Source organism: Camelina sativa, chromosome 5 (assembly GCF_030686135.1).
Source record: "Camelina sativa cultivar CO46 ecotype springtype chromosome 5, ASM3068613v1".
In the NCBI taxonomy this organism is placed as follows: Eukaryota; Viridiplantae; Streptophyta; class Magnoliopsida; order Brassicales; family Brassicaceae; genus Camelina; species Camelina sativa.
Window position 1 is genome coordinate 8463490 of NC_141884.1, and position 19713 is coordinate 8483202.

At 41.2% G+C, this 19713-nt stretch overlaps 3 protein-coding genes across 3 annotated transcripts; all 3 read right to left on the bottom strand.

The window, feature by feature from the left end:
- Positions 1 to 66: 66 nt before the first annotated feature.
- LOC104786227 (multiple organellar RNA editing factor 2, chloroplastic) lies at positions 67 to 2483 on the bottom strand. The gene is made up of 4 exons (XM_010511588.3): positions 1967 to 2483; positions 1760 to 1857; positions 1601 to 1666; positions 67 to 515 (listed from the first exon to the last, which is right to left on the bottom strand). The coding sequence occupies exons 1-4, from the start codon at positions 2317 to 2319 to the stop codon at positions 373 to 375; spliced, it is 660 nt and encodes a 219-aa protein (XP_010509890.2). The 5' UTR covers positions 2320 to 2483; the 3' UTR covers positions 67 to 372.
- Positions 2484 to 2486: 3 nt separating this feature from the next.
- On the bottom strand, positions 2487 to 6458 carry LOC104786228 (protein unc-13 homolog). Its single transcript, XM_087449628.1, has 6 exons — positions 5586 to 6458; positions 4825 to 5495; positions 4530 to 4743; positions 4001 to 4456; positions 3741 to 3927; positions 2487 to 3661 (listed from the first exon to the last, which is right to left on the bottom strand). The coding sequence occupies exons 1-6, from the start codon at positions 6210 to 6212 to the stop codon at positions 2688 to 2690; spliced, it is 3129 nt and encodes a 1042-aa protein (XP_087305754.1). The 5' UTR covers positions 6213 to 6458; the 3' UTR covers positions 2487 to 2687.
- An 889-nt stretch (positions 6459 to 7347) lies between these two features.
- On the bottom strand, positions 7348 to 9262 carry LOC104786229 (heterogeneous nuclear ribonucleoprotein 1). Its single transcript, XM_010511591.3, has 2 exons — positions 8831 to 9262; positions 7348 to 8665 (listed from the first exon to the last, which is right to left on the bottom strand). Exons 1-2 carry the CDS (start codon positions 9050 to 9052, stop codon positions 7667 to 7669), a joined length of 1221 nt encoding a protein of 406 aa, XP_010509893.2. The 5' UTR covers positions 9053 to 9262; the 3' UTR covers positions 7348 to 7666.
- Positions 9263 to 19713: the final 10451 nt, after the last annotated feature.

Here is a 19713-nt window from a genome sequence, read left to right on the forward strand (position 1 = left end):
ATAGGCTTACTGATTGATAATGAAAATAAATTCACTATTTGCGACACTAATAATGGGTACGACGAATTCAAGGACAAACAACATTATTCTTTATACTTAGAAAGAAAACTAATTTTGATACTTAAGTACACCATGTCTTTTCCTAAAACAGTGAAACCTCAATTTACATTATTATATAAAAAATGTTACACAGAATCAAAACTTAGCATTTCAACAATAATCCAAAGTAGGTCCATTAAACTGCAAAGGACTGGAATACGGAGCCCTCTCGTGGCAGTAGCAACATCATCATCACCCCCACCATTATCATCATCATCATACTGGTTTTTCTTTGATTCGAGATGGTGTATGTATACCTTCTTCAGTTACAGTTCATCTTGTGTTTTCTCTGCGGCGGGAGTATCGAGTTCTGTCATTGTATCTTGGTCTATCTTGGGCTCTCTGCGGCTGTGGCTCAACCCGCCTCTGCCTCTCTGGTGATCGTTGGACTATCTCTCCATTAACAAACAACTCAGCTGCAAGTCAACAACAAAGTATACAAATCAGAAATCAAGATCACTGTGAATATCCTTCAGCATTTTTAGATTTAATACGAGAAATGTAAAGCTGATGTATCTCTCATGATAGAATATATGCTTCCACCATATCAAGAGACAAGAGCATAGCACAAAAAAGAGAGAATCTGGATGTGAGTCCATTAGCATTCAAAACTAGAAATGGCTGAAGGCTACTAGCTTTGCCAAGATGGACTTCTGATCCATGATTATACAAATTATTCTTTACTTTAGATCTCCAACCATCTCTTACATCTATACTTTATTTCAACTAAACATGTTGTTATTCTAAATTCACACATATAGATCAAGAGAAGAGTCTGGTATAATTCTATTAGCATTCAAAGCTAATCTTGCTAAATAGATTTATTAGTTTTACCAAGATAGACTATGAGCTATTTTTTCCATGTTTAGGGGGAGTGACACACTGACACTTGGTGGCTATATATATTTTATCATCTTGACCGGTTTGCACTAAGACATGTCACTAATTCAGAGCGCACACCAGGACAATATATTCACCAGGTTCACAAAATTGGACTAACTGAAGCAAGAAACACTCAAGGATTGCAATGTATGTTTCATCTACACCGGCCTGCAGGTAGATATTATATTAACTATCTGCAAAAGTAGGCTAAGATAAAATTATTTGATGTCAGTCCATTAGCATTCAAAACTAATCATAGCCCAAAGGACTCATTAGCTTTGCCAAGATGGACTGATACACAATAACATTGTCTATGTTCCAATTTCCAAGAGAAAAGCACTCAAGAGTTACATGCAATATATGTTTTCGTCCAAACCAGCCTTCAGACTAGATATGTAATTATCTATCTGCTCAAATAGGCTAAAGAGAAAATAGATGATATCAGTCCATTAGCATTCAAAGCTATTCATAGCCAAAAAGACTCATTAGCTTTGCCAAGATGGACTACTCCAATCTTGTATTTCAAGTTTCAAGAGAGACACGCACTGAGACTCAACAATTGCAATGTCAATCGCACTAGCAAAGACTTCCATTTCGAGAGAATACGCAAGAAAATTACCTCCATAATCTTTGTTTTCAGGATCCACATAGGAATCAGGAAGCACAAACAGAACACCGGGTAAACCTGTCGTAAACAACTCAATACTTTAGAACACTCTCTTCAGTATCTGTAAACACTAGCTAACATAAGAAACAAGTGTAAGTAAGTAAAAGAGACCTTCAAGCTTAGTAGATGTCTCTTCATCAATCTCACAGCCAAACCCTAAATACCTCTCACACGAAACATTGTAGATCCTCTTCGTCGCCTCTTCCTCACTACCAATACAAAAACAACACAGAGCAAACTATTCAATAACTCCTCGAGCAATCAGAACATTATGCCCTAGATTTTGTTCATTCATATGTAATCAGTAAAATTTATTACCTTCCAACGACTTTAGCCAAGGTTTGAATGTAACAATCAATCATCTCCTGCTTCGTCGCACCTTCGCCGCCAGGTTTATCCATAACAATAAGCCAGTGCTCGTAATCACATCCAGGAAACAAAGGAGCCATCTCCGTCGGAGGCCGATCACTAAAGTTAGAGCCAGAGTTAAGCGGCGAGTAAGCAGAGCCAGACCGGTTAGCTCCGCATCGGATTGAGAATAACCGGGTCGAGCAACCTAACCGAGATCCACCGCAGTGAACAGAGGAAGGAATCCGAGGAGGAGCTAATACGGTTGTATTAGAGAGGAGAGCGCACGTGAGGTGGCGCGTGCCGGACAAAGGCAAGGCCATTGTAGGGCGACTGAGGAAGGGACGCAAGACGAAGCTACTGGAGAGAGGTTTAGAGTAAAGTGGATAGGGTTTTGGTTTCTCTAACTGATGGTTTTTATATTGAGAAAGACAAATATTATATGGGCTTCACATAATTGGGCTTTAAAGCCCATAAACAAGACTTTCTATTTATGAACACATCTCTCTAATAAAAAGAATCAACAAATAATTTCCTTGTAAACAACAAACACAGAAATATTTAAAATTACAAATCAACTCCAAAACTTGAAAATTACACTTTTTAAGCCATTTACACAACGAATCAAGTTCACGTCTCTCTCATCAACACAAACGTTTTGTTTTTTTTTTTAACTTCATTTGTTTCCAATTCACCTCCGTTTCGCCAATTGAAACGATTTTTTCAAGAACTGATTAGCGACACGATCGTTTCTATGACAAAGAACCCTCAAGATCGTGTTAGGATCAGACCTGTTCCATCTTCCAGTAGTTGGAGGCATCGGTAGCTTCTGTCCAGATCCAACCATCCCCATTCCACTTGTCTCGCAAGTAACGATGCTAAAATCTTCCATAAGTTGTTCTGTTGGTTGACTCATTAGCTGAATCACTCCCTCCACTGTCTCTGCCTCTCTGTCCACCACTTCTTCAGGTATCAACCCTTCGCCACAAGTGCAAAACACCCTTTTCAAGTTCTCGAAGTCTTCTTCGATGAGACTGTGATCCGATCTATAGAACACTCGGGAGTATCCACCGGCGAGAAGGACCATCAAGAACGCTTCGAATGATGATTTCATAACCTCCCTCATCGCTAGTGATTGAGCTCGATCCGCGAGAATCGCTGACATCAGTGTTAAGTTCTGTTTCATGATCCGTAACGCCGGTCTGATCCTCGCGTTCGCGACTTCTCCTACGTAAAGACTCTCGTAGAAAACAGAGTTCGAGTCGAGGAATATCAAACGGTAAGCCGCGACTTCTGAAACGTGTTGGCAAGCTGATTCGATTCCAGCGTATGTGAAGTCGAAGTAGGAAGATGAGTTGTTGTTTCGATGGCGGTAGCGTTTTCTAGTTGCGGGAAGTACCCTAGGGTTTAAAGAGAGTGTTTTGTTTAATGAATGGATATGAGAGCTTAGGAAGTGTAACGTGTTGAGACGAATGTATAGACGTTGTGTCCCACGGCTTGTGGACGGCCGTGGATGGTGACCGTCTGAAATCACAGATGCCGTGTGGTTGAAATCTTCGTTGGGGGTAGTACACGGTGTAGCTCTCTTCCATAGTTTAACGAATCTTGAATCTCGGTTACATCTTGTAAGAGGAGGTAATGTAGGAATGTAACTCTGTCTTGATCCTGAAAAGTTCAAGTATTAGATATAACAAATTTGATTCTTGTGGTAGACTGATTTTGAATTCTTTTTTTTTTTGCTTACCGCAAGATGCAACAAATGTGGTGTATTCTTGAAAGAGTTGTTCCAATCCTTCAGCGATATCATGAACTAGATCTTCTGTAATCCCGATAGGGATTTCGAAGAATTCCTCGATGGTATCCTTCGCTAACTTCATCAGCTCTCCCGCGGACTGTGCGTAAGGTTCTGATTTGGATTTCGGGTTCCACGTCTACAGAGAAAGAGAGCAAACATAAGATAAAAGTAATGTTTCTTGGAAAACAAGTAAGATATCCAAAACTTACTTCAGTTTCCTTTGCTCTAAATAAACACTCTTGAACTCTCTTGAGCTTCTCTTCTATCCATTGTCTCAAAAGGCGCATTATAATTGAATCCACTTCATAGGGAACCATCTCTCGTACAAGTCCTTTTCCACCGTCATCGCATTCTTCTGTATCTTCAGCCACCATCTGCACCAAGACCTTTTCGAGCTTCCCTGCCGTTTGCAAAACCTCAACTGTATCTCTTGAGATAAACGATCTTCCAGCTAAATATTGCATCAAGATGGACCCATAACATTGGTGAAGTGACACTGAGGCAACACCAGCAGCAACCGAGTGCCATCTCTTGAGTATCGGGCTGAAACATTCTCGTTCCCTTAACGCTAGCTCCTCTGTTTCCTTAGCTAGCTGCAACAATGTTCCAGCCGCTTCTTCTCCTTCATCTGTAGCTGCGATCTTAGCTTGCGTGTTTTCTATCACCTGCAACAAAGATATTCAGAACCCTAAAAACAGAGATGAAATAAAAACACAACTATAGATTTTGTTTTTTTACCTTAGAAAATGCGTTTTTAATGGAAGATCTTATGTAATAATCGACGCGATCTCCTGAATGATCCACTAATTTCACATCACCTTTCTCTTGTCCTTTCCCTTGAGAAATCGTCACATCTTCTCCCAAGATCCTCGACGATGATAATGCCAGTGGCAGAAGATTTTCTATCAATCCCACGTTACCTCTTTGGAAATAATCATGGTAGCTCAATAACCTAAAAAACCACAATCACATTCAAATTTCAAAACATTTTGTAAACCATATGTGTTTTTGGCTTAGCAAGAATGTTCAATACCTTTTCTCGGTCCATCCTTGCATAGAGGCCAGTGTCGAGTTTAATAGTTTCACATAGAGGGCTTCGCGATCAGGCTTCTTAGCGTCATTGGCAACTTCAGCCAACATAGCATGAGAAGCGCCAAGCAAGTCCGGTTCCATTTGTGATGTTACGACGTACTGATGAAACAAAACCCACGTGAAACACAGGTTATGTATTGGTCGTGTGATCCCTAGTGTTGACCAAGTCTTCTTCATTAGCTCAAGAAGCTCATCGATCTCATCCAGCACCAATGTCTCATCTCTGACATCAAATATTGACTGCAACAGAGCAACATAAAGATGAATGTTGAGAGGGTAACCGTCAGCCCAGTGACAAACATCAGTTGGATTTCCATTAGTGCCACGCCAAGATAAAGACACGACGACGTTGGTGAGTGTTCTCATTGTGTCTGAGGCTTTGCTTGTGTCAATGGTTTTTGTCTCGCTTTGTCTGACAATTTCTCTTAGACGCATTGCAAAGTTGTTGGTTTTGTCCAGAGGAATTGATGGATGAAGAAGAAGACCAGCTTCAAGGACTTTAAGTTGCCGTCTTTGCCAGAGTTGGTACTCGTGTACATCACCAAACTCAGACGTTTTTAAGTGTCGGAGAAGCTCTAACGGTAAGATTATTGTCTCTGCTCGTCTACCCGTCTACAGATTATTAAAAAAACACAATTAATGTATTGTGTCAAGGCATTTCAACGTTTACATTAACTTGTAGAAGAAGTAAGGTTAACTTACTTGGCCAACAAGCGTTCTCAACAGGGTTTTTCGAAGCCGACTGTCACTTTGTTCTGTCACCTTCATTTGCTGCCTCATGATCTCCGCCGAGGTCAAGGGTCTTCTAGGTCGAGAAGGCGGGACCGTCAAGAACCCGGCTCCAGGACTAATATGTCCCGAACTACTATTCATTCCGCCACCGGGGGATAGAGAAGTTCCAGCTCCTCCAGCGGCACCTATGGTGGACATTCGCCTAGACGGAGAACGTTTAAGCATCTTCAAGCCTAAAGCCCGTTTCACCCGGCTTGTCGGGGTCGTGACCACCTCTTTCCTCCCTGAAGACCCAAACCCAAACCCAGAGCCAGAACCAGGTGAGCCACCGGATCCTATTCCTCCTCCTCCATCTCCATGATTGTCGTTGCTATTGTGGTTAGAGTAAAACGTAAGAGCAGTCCTACCTCCAAACCCCGGTGAGGAACGGCAAGCCGTGAAGAAGATCTCATAAGCCGTCTCACGAATATCATCTCGATCAAGCCCTTCAAGCTTCCCAAATGGCCAAAGAAGGTCGGTATTAGGACAAAGCACAACGGAACCTCCCGTGTTAGAGGTGGTTACCGAGAAGGACTCTCGCCGGTGATGATGAGTCATGGCGGAGGAGGGGAGAGGGTGTGGTAGGGAAAACTTTATGGGATTTTTTATGAAATTAGATTACTCAATGAGAGAGGAAAGAGGAAAGGAAAAGACATTTCTTGAGTTATTATAAGGCAGACGTAAAAATAAAATAAAAACAATAGAAACAAAGAGAAACTGTGAGGAGGTGGAGGAGAAAGGCGACAAGTTGGAAAAAGGTAATCTACAGCAAATTTTTCTGTATTGAGAAATCAGAGAGGATGTGAGTAAAATTAGGATAACTCACCAAAACAAAATATACTAGAATTAGCAAATTTTCTATTATTAGTAAAGTTTTGTCCATTCAAATCTCCTCTGTAAAATCATTTATTTGTACTAGATCGTTGCCAGCTCAATTCTTACCATTTTTGTGCTACTAAATCTTCTTTATTTATTGTTTTTCCTATACCACCACTACGTTTAATTCTTGTAAATAATAACGAAAAAGACAACTTTTTCACTGGTGATTTCCTCTATCGATCTTGAATGAATTTAGTGAGATATCATGAAACGAAAAAAAAACTAAAATAATATTAAAAAAGTGTATATGCAATTGGACCAGCAATATTTTCATAACTTACTAAATCATATTGCAAGTCATGTCCAAACAGCATGACTTGTAAAATTGTAATGAATCAGAGTAGATAAAAATTCTTGTGAACAAAGGGTGGGGATAGAATGGGATTCGCAGACAGGCTAAAGAAGAAGTAAGTGGCTTGGATATGAAACATCGCTGGTCCTCCTAGGATATCTTTTTAGTTAAATCGTTTTCAGTTTAAAGGAGGAAGAAAAAAGATGCTAAAGAGACAAACATTGATCCCTACTTCTCATGGAACTTTCCACAAGTTTGAACAGCGACCAAACAAACCAGTTTAGTCAGGTCTTGTCGGTCAAAAAAACTACTATAAAGGATCTAGGGACTGTTAAGTTTCCTTTACTGGCCAACACGACCTTTCTTCTAAAACGCAAACGCAGACATCGAAGTGGTCAATTACAGTCTTATTCTACCAAACACCTTTCTTAGATCCCAATGTGAACAACCAAGCAAACAATTTTCACCTAAACAGAGGAGATGCAAAAGCAAGAATATGGAATGGAATATTCAAAAAATGAATGAAACAAAGGAAGGTGAATGATGATAGTCTGGAGGATGTATCGTTAAACACAGACACTAGAGAGGATAGAGAAAGAAAACCATTTCAAAGCCGACAAATATAAATAAGCACGCAAACTTGAAAACTACAACTTCATAGGAAATACTAGCAGTATCCGGAATTGCCTGAAAACAACTTATTGAAAAAACTAACAAAAGAGATAGTCCAGCGTAGGTCGACCTCCTGGTCAAACCGCCCCAGACGTGACATCATCAAGGCGGAAAGAGGAGGTTTCAAGGTCAGCGATAAAACCACATTGTAGTAGTCTTTCTTCTTCAATCACTGTTGCTGAGCTTGCCTACCGTTTCCATAACCTCCACCATAGCCAGCTTGCCCGTTGATCCCTTGGTGATTCCCATAACCTCCAGAGACATCTGAAGCATCCGCATAGCCTCCAGCCCCAAGGCTGTTAGGCATATTTCCAGATCGCCCACCTACTGCACCATAGGCAGATGGAGTCCCATAAGATGAATCATTTCCACCGTAGCCATAACCTTGACTGCCATAACCAGCAGATGCACCAGCTTGACCCATCACTGCTGAACCGGGACCAGAACCACCCCACGGAGCTGCATTTCCATAACCAACATTACCATAACCCGACGGTGCTTGAGCACCCCATGAACTTCTTGGACCACTTCCAAAACCAGCTCCAGGGAGACTCCCATAAGGCGCACCAGCTGGATTACCATACCCACTAAAACCTCCGTAACCTACACCATTGCTTCCATAACCATAACCAGTACCATACCCAGAAGCACCGTAAGGAGGATAACCACTTCCAGTGTTTTGAGGCTGCAAGTACCTATTGGAATCCACACGACCCTCATATCCACTTCCAGCAGAACCACCATAGCCCGGAAACCCTCCAACTCCAGCGCTGCCACGACCACCAGCACCACCACCACCACCGGTGGCTACACCAGGGTTAGCATCTTTAGGAAGAGCACGTTTAACTTCTACTTGCTTACCATTCAAATCGTGGAAAGTCTTATGCAAAACAAGGTCAACAGAATCTTCAGAATCAAAAGAAACAAAGCCAAAACCTCTAGGACGTTGCGTAGTCTGATCAATCATAATGACTGCATCAGTCACAGGACCGTAAGTTTCAAAGTAAGCCCGAAATTCATCTGATGTTAATGCAGGAGGCAAACCCCCAACGAATATCTTCTTAGTACGAACGTTAGCTCCGCTATCAAAATTCCTAGAAGCATTAAAATTCCCTGATCTCCCAGCTGGACTCTGCTCTTCTCTAGACATTGCTCTCTTCACATCAACCTAATATACATTGACACAACTTAAACAATCCATCAAACATGACAATAAAAAAACCTCAAGATTCAAAAAGTATCAATTTTTACAGCCGAATTAATCAGGACAAGAGTGGGAATTACTAAAAGATTCAAAATTTGAGAAACCCAATTGAGAAAAAAAGAGACTTACATCTCTATTGTCGATATGGTGCTTGTCCTGAAGAACCCTATCAATAACAGAAGGATCCGAGAATGCGACGAAGCCGAATCCTCGAGGACGACCAGTAACTTTCTCACGCATGACAGTGACCTGCAAAACCTCACCGAAATTGCTGAAGTATTCTCTCAGAAGATTCTCGTCGGTTTCCCATGAAATCCCGCCGATAAAGAGCTTTCCCTGATCTGATTCCATTGTTTTTAGGCTTTTAAACCCTCCGTTAAAAAAAACCCTAGATTCAACACCGACAAATCTCCCCGGTGAAGAAAGAGGACCGCAAGAAAGCTGTAAAAATTTCAGTGTCCCGATAAAATTAGGGTTTCGGGTTTGTGAAATTGGGTGAGAGAGAGAGAGAGAAGAGACGAGAGAGGATAAAAAAAAAAAAAAAAAACAGACTTTGGAAAAATAGCGGCCAATTGGGTTAAAAGTGAGTGAAATAGATCAATAAAAATAAATATATAAATAAAAAAAGAGTAGACTTTTCAATTTTAGTAACTTTCGTTTATTACATTTTTTTTTTCTTTTCTTGTTTTTTTTTTTTTTTTTTTTTTTTTTGCTACAAAAGATCAGCTCAAACGAGCCAATAGGAAGGAAAATTGTTTACAAACAGAACATGATGCGGAGAGGTACGCGCTTGGCGTGCCAAGGAGTCCGCACTTACATTAGCTTTTCTTGAAATATAAGATAAAGAGAAAGAAGAAAATTCTTCCCTATCCATCGTGATGTCGTCCAAGTACGTCGAGAAAGCTGGCCAGTCAGAAGGAGAAGACACCATCTTCACCAGATCTGCACAGTCCGTATAGAAATCCACGTCCCGGAAATCATGGCCAATCATGCACCGCATCGCCCACAGGAGAGCTTCAACTTCGGCATGTAATGGAGATAGACTTCGACGAAAACTCCTAGCGCCCATCAGCGGTGATGCCGCCTGTAGTGAGGTACTGCACCATCCAGCGCCTGCAAATTGGTCTCCTGCTTTCCAGGAACCATCTATAAAGCAGCGGTAACCCGAGAACACAGTTGGAAGTGAGGTCGTGGCCGCCGGAACCGATAACCCTACAGGGAAAGAAACAGAGATACCGATATCCTCCTCCACTTGTGCCTTCTGCCACCCTGTAGCTTCTCCTTCTGCAATCCTAACAATATCCTCCGGTTTCTCCACAATATTTTCAAAAACTCGTGCATTCCGGGCTTTCCAAATATACCACATAAGCCAAGGAAATGCCACAATATTTGCCCCTGGATTTTGCTGCCCTAAGAAGTGGTCCACATTTGCATACACCGATTCCGTCGGAAAGGAGAGTGGGCCCACCGGGACATGGGCCAAAGCCCATACCTGACGAGCAGGAGGGCAGACAAAAATTGCATGATTTATTGTCTCCTCATCCGCTCCACAACGAATACATCTAATGTCACATGCAATACCTCGACGTCCCAGGTTAGCCGAAACCGAAATGCATCCAGTTAGGACTTGCCACATAAAATGTTGAATTTTAGGGGGGCAACGGACCCTCCAAACGTTAGCTAGGAGGGGGGTAATTTCCGGCCCAGAACCACAGGGCTTAAAAAACCGCTTTTCATCAAATCGTGCTGTGTGATAGCCCGATTTGACTGTATACCGCCCTGTTTTCGTAAAATGCCAACCGAAAAGGTCAGCCCTCTGATTACGACCTAAAGGTATAGCCTGGATCAAAGCCACATCATCTGGATCAAAATGCTCATAGAGCATGTCCATCCGCCAAGAGTTAGTCTGACGATCAATTAAATGAGTCATTTGAAGGGAGAGGTCCTTTACCGGGCCCCTACTTAAAGCTGGTCTCGGGAATTGAGCTGGCACCCAAGGATCAGACCATATGGAAATGGTGTCTCCGAAGCCAACCCGTTTAATAAGTCCTTTGTTAACCAGAGAGCGAGCGGAACAGATACTCCTCCACCCATACGATGGGGAGTAAGACCTAATTGGATCCAACGGATGCGTATTCCTATAGTATCTACTTTTAAAAACCCTGGCAAACAGGGAATCTGGAGCATCAATTAGTCACCAAAGCTGTTTAGCCAGCAAGGCTGTATTAAAATCATCCACATTCCTAAATCCAAGACCCCCTAGCTGCTTACTAACACATAATTTTTACCAAGCAAGCCAATGCATGCCCCCTGACTGTCCATTAGAACTCCACCAAAAATTCGCCACCGCACTAGTAAGTTTGGATGTGATTGTTTTAGGGATCCGAAAACAAGACATCACGAAGGTCGGCACAGCAGTAGCTACAGATTTAATCATTACTTCTTTCCCCCCTTTCGAGAGCAAATTTGCCGTCCAACTATTCGTGCGACTCTGAAGCCGTTCACGAACAAAAGAGAAAACTTTGGTTTTGGCCCCACCCAAGCTTTCAGGTAAACCAAGATATGACCCCATACCACCCAAAGTGGTGATCCCAAGGACATCCTGTAATTCCGACTTTGTTGTGTCATCAATTTTATGACCAAACTGTACCGATGACTTTGCAAAATTAATCTGTTGACCCGAAGCGGATTCATACTGCTTTAGGATATCTAGAATAACACGACATTGTTCTCTGTCTGCCTTACAAAAGAATAGGCTATCATCCGCGAACAACAAATGCGTAATTGGCGGGCATTTATTCGCTACTTTGATCCCGGTAATAAGCTTGTCCGCCTTTCGTATATTTGCAATTAAAACTTCTGTACATAGAATGAACAGATAAGGAGATAAAGGGTCTCCCTGTCGTAAACCTCTCTGTGGAATAATCAAACCATTTGGCTGGCCATTTAGGAAAACTCTATACTCAACCGAAGTGACACAAAACATTATCCAGGACACCCATGTCTCTGCGAACCCCATTTTTCGTAACAAAGCTGCCACAAAATCCCACTCAACCCTATCATAAGCCTTACTCATGTCTGTTTTTATGGCCATAAATTTCGTCTTACAAGACGGGTTAGTACGTAAACCGTGAAACATCTCTTGTGCAATAAGTATATTATCTGAGATCAACCGGCCGGGAACAAAGGCCGATTGGGTCTCAGAGATAAGACCAGGTAAAACCCTCTTAAGCCGCTGACATAGTATTTTCGAGATTATTTTATATCCCACATTACATAGACTAATCAGACGCAATTCTGCCATCCTAGTAGGCTTGGCCACCTTTGGAATAAGACAAAGATGAGTACGATTCAGATCCTTTTCAAAAATCCCCTCCACAAAAAACCTATTAACTAAAGCCACTACGTCCCTTTTCACTATTCCCCAAGCTTTCTGGAAAAATAGAGCAGTCATCCCGTCCGGGCCTGGGGCTTTATCCGGATGCATCATAAACAAAGCTGACTTTACCTCGGCCTCTGTTACCGGACTTATAAGCCGCTCATTCTCCTCATCGGTAATTACCGGAATTATCTCCCTTAAAATCTCTTCAAAGTTGTCCGGATTTGTTGAGGTAAACAATTCCTCAAAATATGATACCGCTGTGTGGCAAATATCCCCATCCTCAGTTGACCAGACATTGTCCTTAGAAAACAAGCCAGTAATCCGATTGCGAGCCCGTCTTTGCTTTGTTTGGGCATGAAAATATTTTGTATTGTGTTCTCCCAATCGCATCCACTTATTCCGACTCTTCTGATACCAATGAATTTCCTCATCCCCATAAGCTTGGCGCAACCTATTTTGTAAATCTGAGATAACAGCAGGAGGAATAGTATCATCCTCCAGAGCGACCTCTAATTGTCGTTTCAAATCCTCAATTGTTTCCCTGCCAAAAGGAACTTGTGCCTTGTGCCACTGGGAGATTGCCCGTCTGCAATTTCCAATTTTTTTCACGAAAGAATCTGGTCCCGGGTCCGAAGCCCCCTCCCAGCCCGAATTAATCGCATCCATCAACCCTGACTTACCAATCCAGCGCTGGTCAAAAATAAAAGCCCGCTTTCCCCGTGGCCGCTTGGCACCGATATTAACCAAGAGTGGCTTATGATCGGATGCTATCATCGGCAAATATTCAGTCACAGTATCTGGGAACAAATCATGCCAATCCTCATTCCCTAAAGCTCTATCCAAACGACAGCGAATAGGTTTTTTATCCCGCCAGCCCCTCCAAGACAGGCAGTCCCCAAGATAGGGGAATTCCAAAAAACCACAGTCCTGGATCATACCATTAAAAGAGAGGAAGGAGGAAGGAGGACGTAACTTCCCCCCACGCTTCTCATGATTCCCTCTCAGCTCATTAAAATCTCCAACCACAAACCATGGAGAGGAACGAGTAGTACTAATTCGTACTAGACGTTCCCAAACCAAATCGCGGTTCTTAGGGACTGGATCACCATAAATAAACGTTAAGTATATTATCCGTCCTTTGAAAACCGCTTCAATATCAATTAACCGATTAGACTCAAATAAAACGTTTACCTGAAAATCAGCTTGATTATAAAAAAGGGCCAGACCCCCACTACACCCAATAGGTTCAATTGTTTTTAAATTCTTATACCCAAAGTGTCCTACAAATTTCTCAACAACAAAATATGATTGTTTCGTCTCCATAAGGAATAAAAAATCAGGCCGATGGTTAGACCATAAATCCCTGAGATGTCCAATAGTGGCCTTGTTACTCAGGCCTTGACAATTCCAACTTATTATATTCATAAAAACTTTTCACAAAATGGGTATGAGAAACCCCAAGGTTTCCTTCTCCCACCCTCTGGATAAGGATACCAAGACAAGAACCAGAAATAAAACGTTGTACCAAGCATGTCACAAAAGTGCAAAACAGAAAAACCCATAGTAATATGAAAAGAAACAAGAGTAAAAATAACAGCGGAAATAGGACGAGAGGATTGGAGAAGATTAAAACCCACGGAAGGTAAAAATAACCAGAAACTCGAGACTAATTTATCCATAAAAGGCCCAAGAAACAAAACTGTCATGAGACAAAGAAAAAAGCCCAATAAGGGCCCATATCTTGTAACACACCGAAACCTCAAACTAAAATTACAACGCATCCCATAATTATCCCAATACCGAGGCTTGTATAACAGTAATTCATTAAACCAAATTAAGGGCAAACATGAAGAGTTTTATTGCAAATCTTGAAAACTCGACCACGTTAGTTGTAAATAGGAAACCCGTAACCAAAATTACACCACCAAAAGATGAAAAATCATAGAAAAAGAGACACAAGACGTAAAGGAGACCGTGGCAAAGGTTTATTAAGACACGAACAAAATGAAAACAACCACAATTATCCAAACCCAGATAATCATAACCAACGAAGGGAAAAAGAAGCAAACAACAACGAAAACCATACAGAACAACCGATGGTAAATTATTCAAAAGCAGAAAATTGTGCAAAGCGAAAGAACCTAAGGTAAAAAAAAACAAAGACTGCTGCCAAATATAAGACCCTCTCCTTGTAAGATGGGAGGAGAACCCACACCCTTGCCCACACTTGCTTATAGCTTGCATTAGGCAGCCGCATTACTCGGAGGCTTCCCTCCCTGGTGAGAAGAACCCACCTTACCCATCAGACCTGCACCCTTAGTAACAACCTTCTTACGAGGCGACGCCATAGTGACCATGTTCCGCTTCTTGGTACTCACCCCTTGAAGAAACCCCTTACCCTTGACCACTTTAGACCGCGGTGGTGGAAACGTACCACCAGTCTCATCACTTGGGAGTGTGTCCTTGGAAATATCCTCCACAAGCCCCTGATCAGAGAGATCCTCAACATTAGCCTCCTCCTCTACCAGAAAGTCCTCCGTTCCCTCTGCTTCTTCTTCCCCCTCTGCCTCTGCTTCCCCCTGTGGGGATACCTCTGTTTCAGTACCCCTCTCCTCCGGGATTGCGCCCAGAAAAGCTAGCGATTGACCCTCCTTAGGAGGGAAATCTTGAGCCAGGAAGTCACCCAAAACCTCCGTAAAAGTCACCTCCTACTGCATCAGCTCCATATTGATTATATCAGAATCACTTGCCACCACTGTCCCTGGGAATAAATTTTTGCGAACCCTCATATCAGAAACCCCTGCAGGAACTGACACGCCATCCACAAGTTGACCATCCGAGACCACTAAGTCTTCCAAGGTAGAGCCCAAAATTGCATCCAACATCTTTTGTTCATTATCCGAAAACTGATGCCTAACCTCACTGGTTTTGAGTTGATCTAAACCACTACCAGACACAGCCAACTGAAGGCTTGAACTTTTAGGTGCCTCAACTGAGCTCCTATGCTGCTTCACCAAACGTTCCTCAGCCTGATGACCCCTTTTGCCATTCTTTCCCTTGTGACCATATCCCTGTTTGTAGCGAAAATTGGTAGCCTGAGAACCTAACCCACGGCCATTACCAGCAAAAGACCCTTGATGAGATACCCCTGAACCCTCACCACTCAAACCTCCCCCCAAACCAGGATTGAGACCTTGAGTTGTAGCACCCTTATAGCTCTGTAACTTATCATCTGGTCGAGGTTCCAACCGGACATCCACCTTCTGCTTCCCATTGTCACCAAGGAGAGGACACCGCGACGTCTCATGACAGAGACTATTGCACCGCCGACAAAAACCATATAGCCTTTCGTACCTCAGAATAACAGTCGTCTCCTCCCCACTATGGAACTCTACTGAAGCATCAAACGACAAGGGTTTGAAACCATCCAACAATACCTTAACTCGGCCATTATCCAGATCCACCTCCTCTACATCTCCCAGATCAGAACCAATACAGCGGAAAGTTTCATCAGCCCAAAAATGCAAAGGAACTCCCATAACTCGAACCCAAAACTTGATAAAGTGAGGATAGCGTTGGTCGACCACCGGCTTCCATCTTACCAAAGACAACATCCAGTGATCAAAATGGAAAGGCTCCATCTTCAAGATCTCCTGGATATCCTCCTCATGCTCAAAATCAAACTGAAACCGACCCATCCCCAGATCAGCACCAGCCACTCTCTCCTCAACCTTCCAAATCCGAGGTAGCATGAACAGCAAAGCTTTCATATCCTGCACCGCCGAGTTCATGCACCTTCCAATGAGGGTCTTAGAGTAACCCTCAATCAAGGCAGAGTTATCAAACTGTGGGCCTTGATCTTAGGCTTGAGTCCAGCCCCCGAACCACTCACATTTGAGCCCTGAGTCAGCAAACCACTTTGAGACATTGTTTCCCCGAGAAAAAAAGAAACACTGCAAACAAAAATCGACCGAAACACAACACCCAGATAAAAACCGAAGCTAAACCTCTCAAAAACTTGAAGATATGAATCTGAAAGGATTGTGGGATGAGGAACAACCACAGCTCGTGAGAAGAATATATACACCAGCGCCACAACCCTAAACACATCAAAACCCGCAGACAAATAAGGAAACTGAATCCCCCATTCCTTCATGCGCCACCGAGCCATATCATGACCGGAATCCCAAAGAGATGCACACAGAGCATCAGAAGAAAAAAACGTAATCCCTCTCAGATCCCTCATATCAAAAACCCGAATCCCCTCCATAAGAGCCAGATCGCTCAGATCGAAAAGAATCATCCTCAATAAACCAAAGACATAATCCACGCCCAACAAATTCAGCACCAAACAAGGCATAAAAATTGCCCCTTCCTCTAATGACCGTATCAACAGAACCGAATAGAGATCTGGTAACAGGGAATAAGTCCCAGAAAAGGGAAACCCGAAACAATTGAAAATCCATTGCAGATCCGAAAAATCAGAAACCGTACCGATAGTCACAACCAAAAAGAATCTCCAGCGGGGATCCCCCCTCATAAGCAATGAAAAAACCCCAAACAGATCCCCAAATCAGATCGACCTTTGAACAGAAATCATCGCCACAAATTCTACGGCTGTTTGACAAAATCTTTTCTTTTCTTGTCATAATGTAAGATTTTAAAATTGTAAATTTTTTATTATTATCGTTAATATAGAAAAAATAGTTTTCAAGTTTAAAGGAGATAAATAATTAAGCAAGATTATTGGACGGTGAACGGTTATTTGGTGGTCAAAATCGGACGGTCAGTATCTCATGCTATATATATGGTTCAAACTTTAAGATAAATATAGTACTCCTCTGTTCATAAAAGAATGAAGTTTGATCAGTAGTTTTTTCATTGGTGAGCTCAATTGGAATAATTTTTACAATTTACAAGTAAGAAATAATGATTATTAGTCTTAAATACATTATTTTTAATCATCAAAATTTTATTATTTAATCATGGACCAATAACTATTTTATTTTTTTAACGCTAGAAAGATTAGATTGATAGGAGTGTCAAAGAAAAACAAAGTATACAATTACAAACAAACAACTGAAGGAAATTTACAAAATCAAAAGAAACAAAACAAGAGAGATACCAATAGGCATCGGAAAGTAAGAGCATTAGCTAATAAAGCTGGAAATGAAAACAACCACACACGGGGAATGAGGAGCGATACAACGATTTGCTAAGCCAGTTGCTTAAGGTCTCACTCACTGTGAATCGAAGACTGCTTCAGCGTGAATGAGTTCTGCAAGCCAAGAAGGTTCATTTCAAGCAATATAGGACTGATAGCGGTGGTCTCTGGTGATGCTCCAAGCAATACTATTCGCGACACGGTTTTCTAGAATCCGAGACACACTCTATTCTCAATTTCTCAAAAGTGCTTAGAAATTGTTGAATGTCAAAGAGAATGTGTCAAAAGAAAGAAAACTGTTGCGGGTTAGAGATTGCCTGCACAACTTGTTTAGAAGATGACTCTAGTATAATCTTCGAAGAATGCAGGTTACTCAAACCTTCTACTGCCAGAATATCCCCAATAAGTCGGATTCAAAACTTGATTTAATCTCATAATAAGATCTCATGTTGTGTAAGAGCACCATACCTCTTTGATCTCGGGCTATCCACGACACACCACAATTTCTATTTTTACTAATCCAAGAGCTACTCACATTGCATTTGATGAAGTTCGATGATGGTCTACGCCAATGAGAGATCTCTGTCTCTGTCAGCGAATTTCAGTCTCTGTTTTATTAGTTTCCCTCCAAATCGTCGAATCTTCTTGAGCTTTTAAGCAAATAGAACTAGCATCAGATCGTCTTCCTTCAAATATAAACGTGTTTCTGTTCTTCCATAGATGCCATAAAATCCAAGGAAATGCATGAGCGACATTGGAAGAGGTGTTTGGATTCCTGATGTATGCTAGTAGGTAATGCAAGTTTAAGAAAATATAATTACGAGAAAATCCTGTTCTTGGAGGAGGAATATGAGAGAGGTCCCATGTGTGTCTTGCTATGGGCAAGTGAAGAGTACATGGCAAATGGATTCAACATCCGTGCCACATATTTTACACATTGGATCAATCTGGATTCCCCTGTGTTGAAGTCGGTCCGATACTGCCAAAGCACCTGCCAAAGCTTTCCATAGAAAATGTTTGATCTTTGGTAATGTTTTTAACTTCCAGAGACTTGACCACAAGTTTCTCTCTAGTGGCGACAGGGAAGTAACTTTGTGAAGTTGATGCTCCGGTAAGGATTCTAAGAGTTTGTAACCACTTTGAGATGAATAAATTCCAGTTTTAGTGAAACCCCAAATGTTTGTATCCTTTAGGCTTCTTGAGCTTTTAAGGTTGAGAATATAAGCAGCATCTTTTTCTATAAATAGTTGGCAAACCTGGTGTTCATCCCACCTTCCATTGTTACTATCAACCAAGTCTGATACCTTGAGTAAGATGTCCATGTTTCTCTGTGAGCTTATTGGAATTCTTGGGGTTTCGTCAAGTATTCATTTATCCGATCATACCCATGTGTCTTGTCCATCACCTATGGACCTTGACAGCCCTTTTCTTAGAAGATCTCGGCCATGCATTATACTCCTCCAGCCGTATGAAGGCCTGTTGCCAATGCCACATTCCAAGAATGATCCATTTTTAAAGTAGCGGCTCTTAAGAACTTGTGACAAGAGAGAGTTTGGCTGGTACCATATTCTCCATGCTTGTTTACATTATTCATTCCTGGAGCCCAGATATTGCGGTCTCTGTTTTGAACGACGTCTATCCGATATAGGCCTTCAGTCTTCGGCTCGATTGTGAAAGCATTGATCGGCGGGCCGAGTAGAAGATTGTGTACTAGTAAAGAGGAAGGGGGTCTAGGATTTCATGATATCAGTTGGTGTAATCAATAACTATTTTAAAATTTAAATATTTTTAATGATTAGTTTTTGAAGTTTACAAATTATTAACATTAACTAGTTAAATAAAAATAAATAGAAAATCAATTTTTGTAGAAAAAGAATCTCAATAACATTCTTTTATGGACATAGGTTATTACACCGGTTGTACAAATGATTTTACTAAAAAATGTAAATCTTGTTCAATATGTATGAAAGAAGGATCAGTGACCTTATAATTTGAGAAGAAAATGATACATCATTTGTAGCTAATGATTTGGTAATAAAATTATTAAAATTCTTGTATCCAATCATTGTTATAGTTATGTAAAAAGAAAATAATTTGATTTACAAAACAAAACAAAAAAATCCTATCTCAAGACTCAAATCGTAGTCATATATTAAAGCAATTTTTGACATGCTTATTTTTAATCTTCGAAATTTATAGAACACTAAACAATAATAAAGTTTTTAACGGTCTCAATACTACACTGATTTTACACACAAAAAATGTCATTAAATATGTTTTTAAAAAATTATACATATAGCATAGATTTAAGTTTAACTGTATGGTGGTAATTAAAAAACAGTATATATATACCCAACTGAGGAGTAGAATGTATCAACCGGGCTTTAAGGAGGAATCAATTGATCATAATATTATTTTTTGTATGTATTAGTATTCCAATTTTGGACTTTATTTACAATATTTTCA

What these genes read in the sequence shown, in the direction of transcription:
- LOC104786227 (XM_010511588.3), bottom strand. Translation starts at nt 2,319, where the DNA reads ATGGCCTTGCCTTTGTCCGGCACGCGCCACCTCACGTGCGCTCTCCTC. An exon ending in GACATCTACTAAGCTTGAAG is followed by an intron (nt 1,667 to 1,759) that starts GTCTCTTTTACT and finishes TGTTTACGACAG; the next exon opens with GTTTACCCGGTGTTCTGTTT. An exon ending in TGAAAACAAAGATTATGGAG is followed by an intron (nt 516 to 1,600) that starts GTAATTTTCTTG and finishes GTTGACTTGCAG; the next exon opens with CTGAGTTGTTTGTTAATGGA.
- LOC104786228 (XM_087449628.1), bottom strand. Translation starts at nt 6,212, where the DNA reads ATGACTCATCATCACCGGCGAGAGTCCTTCTCGGTAACCACCTCTAAC. An exon ending in CAAGGATGGACCGAGAAAAG is followed by an intron (nt 4,744 to 4,824) that starts GTATTGAACATT and finishes GTGGTTTTTTAG; the next exon opens with GTTATTGAGCTACCATGATT. An exon ending in TTAGAGCAAAGGAAACTGAA is followed by an intron (nt 3,928 to 4,000) that starts GTAAGTTTTGGA and finishes CTTTCTCTGTAG; the next exon opens with ACGTGGAACCCGAAATCCAA.
- LOC104786229 (XM_010511591.3), bottom strand. Translation starts at nt 9,052, where the DNA reads ATGGAATCAGATCAGGGAAAGCTCTTTATCGGCGGGATTTCATGGGAA. An exon ending in ACCATATCGACAATAGAGAT is followed by an intron (nt 8,666 to 8,830) that starts GTAAGTCTCTTT and finishes AATGTATATTAG; the next exon opens with GTTGATGTGAAGAGAGCAAT.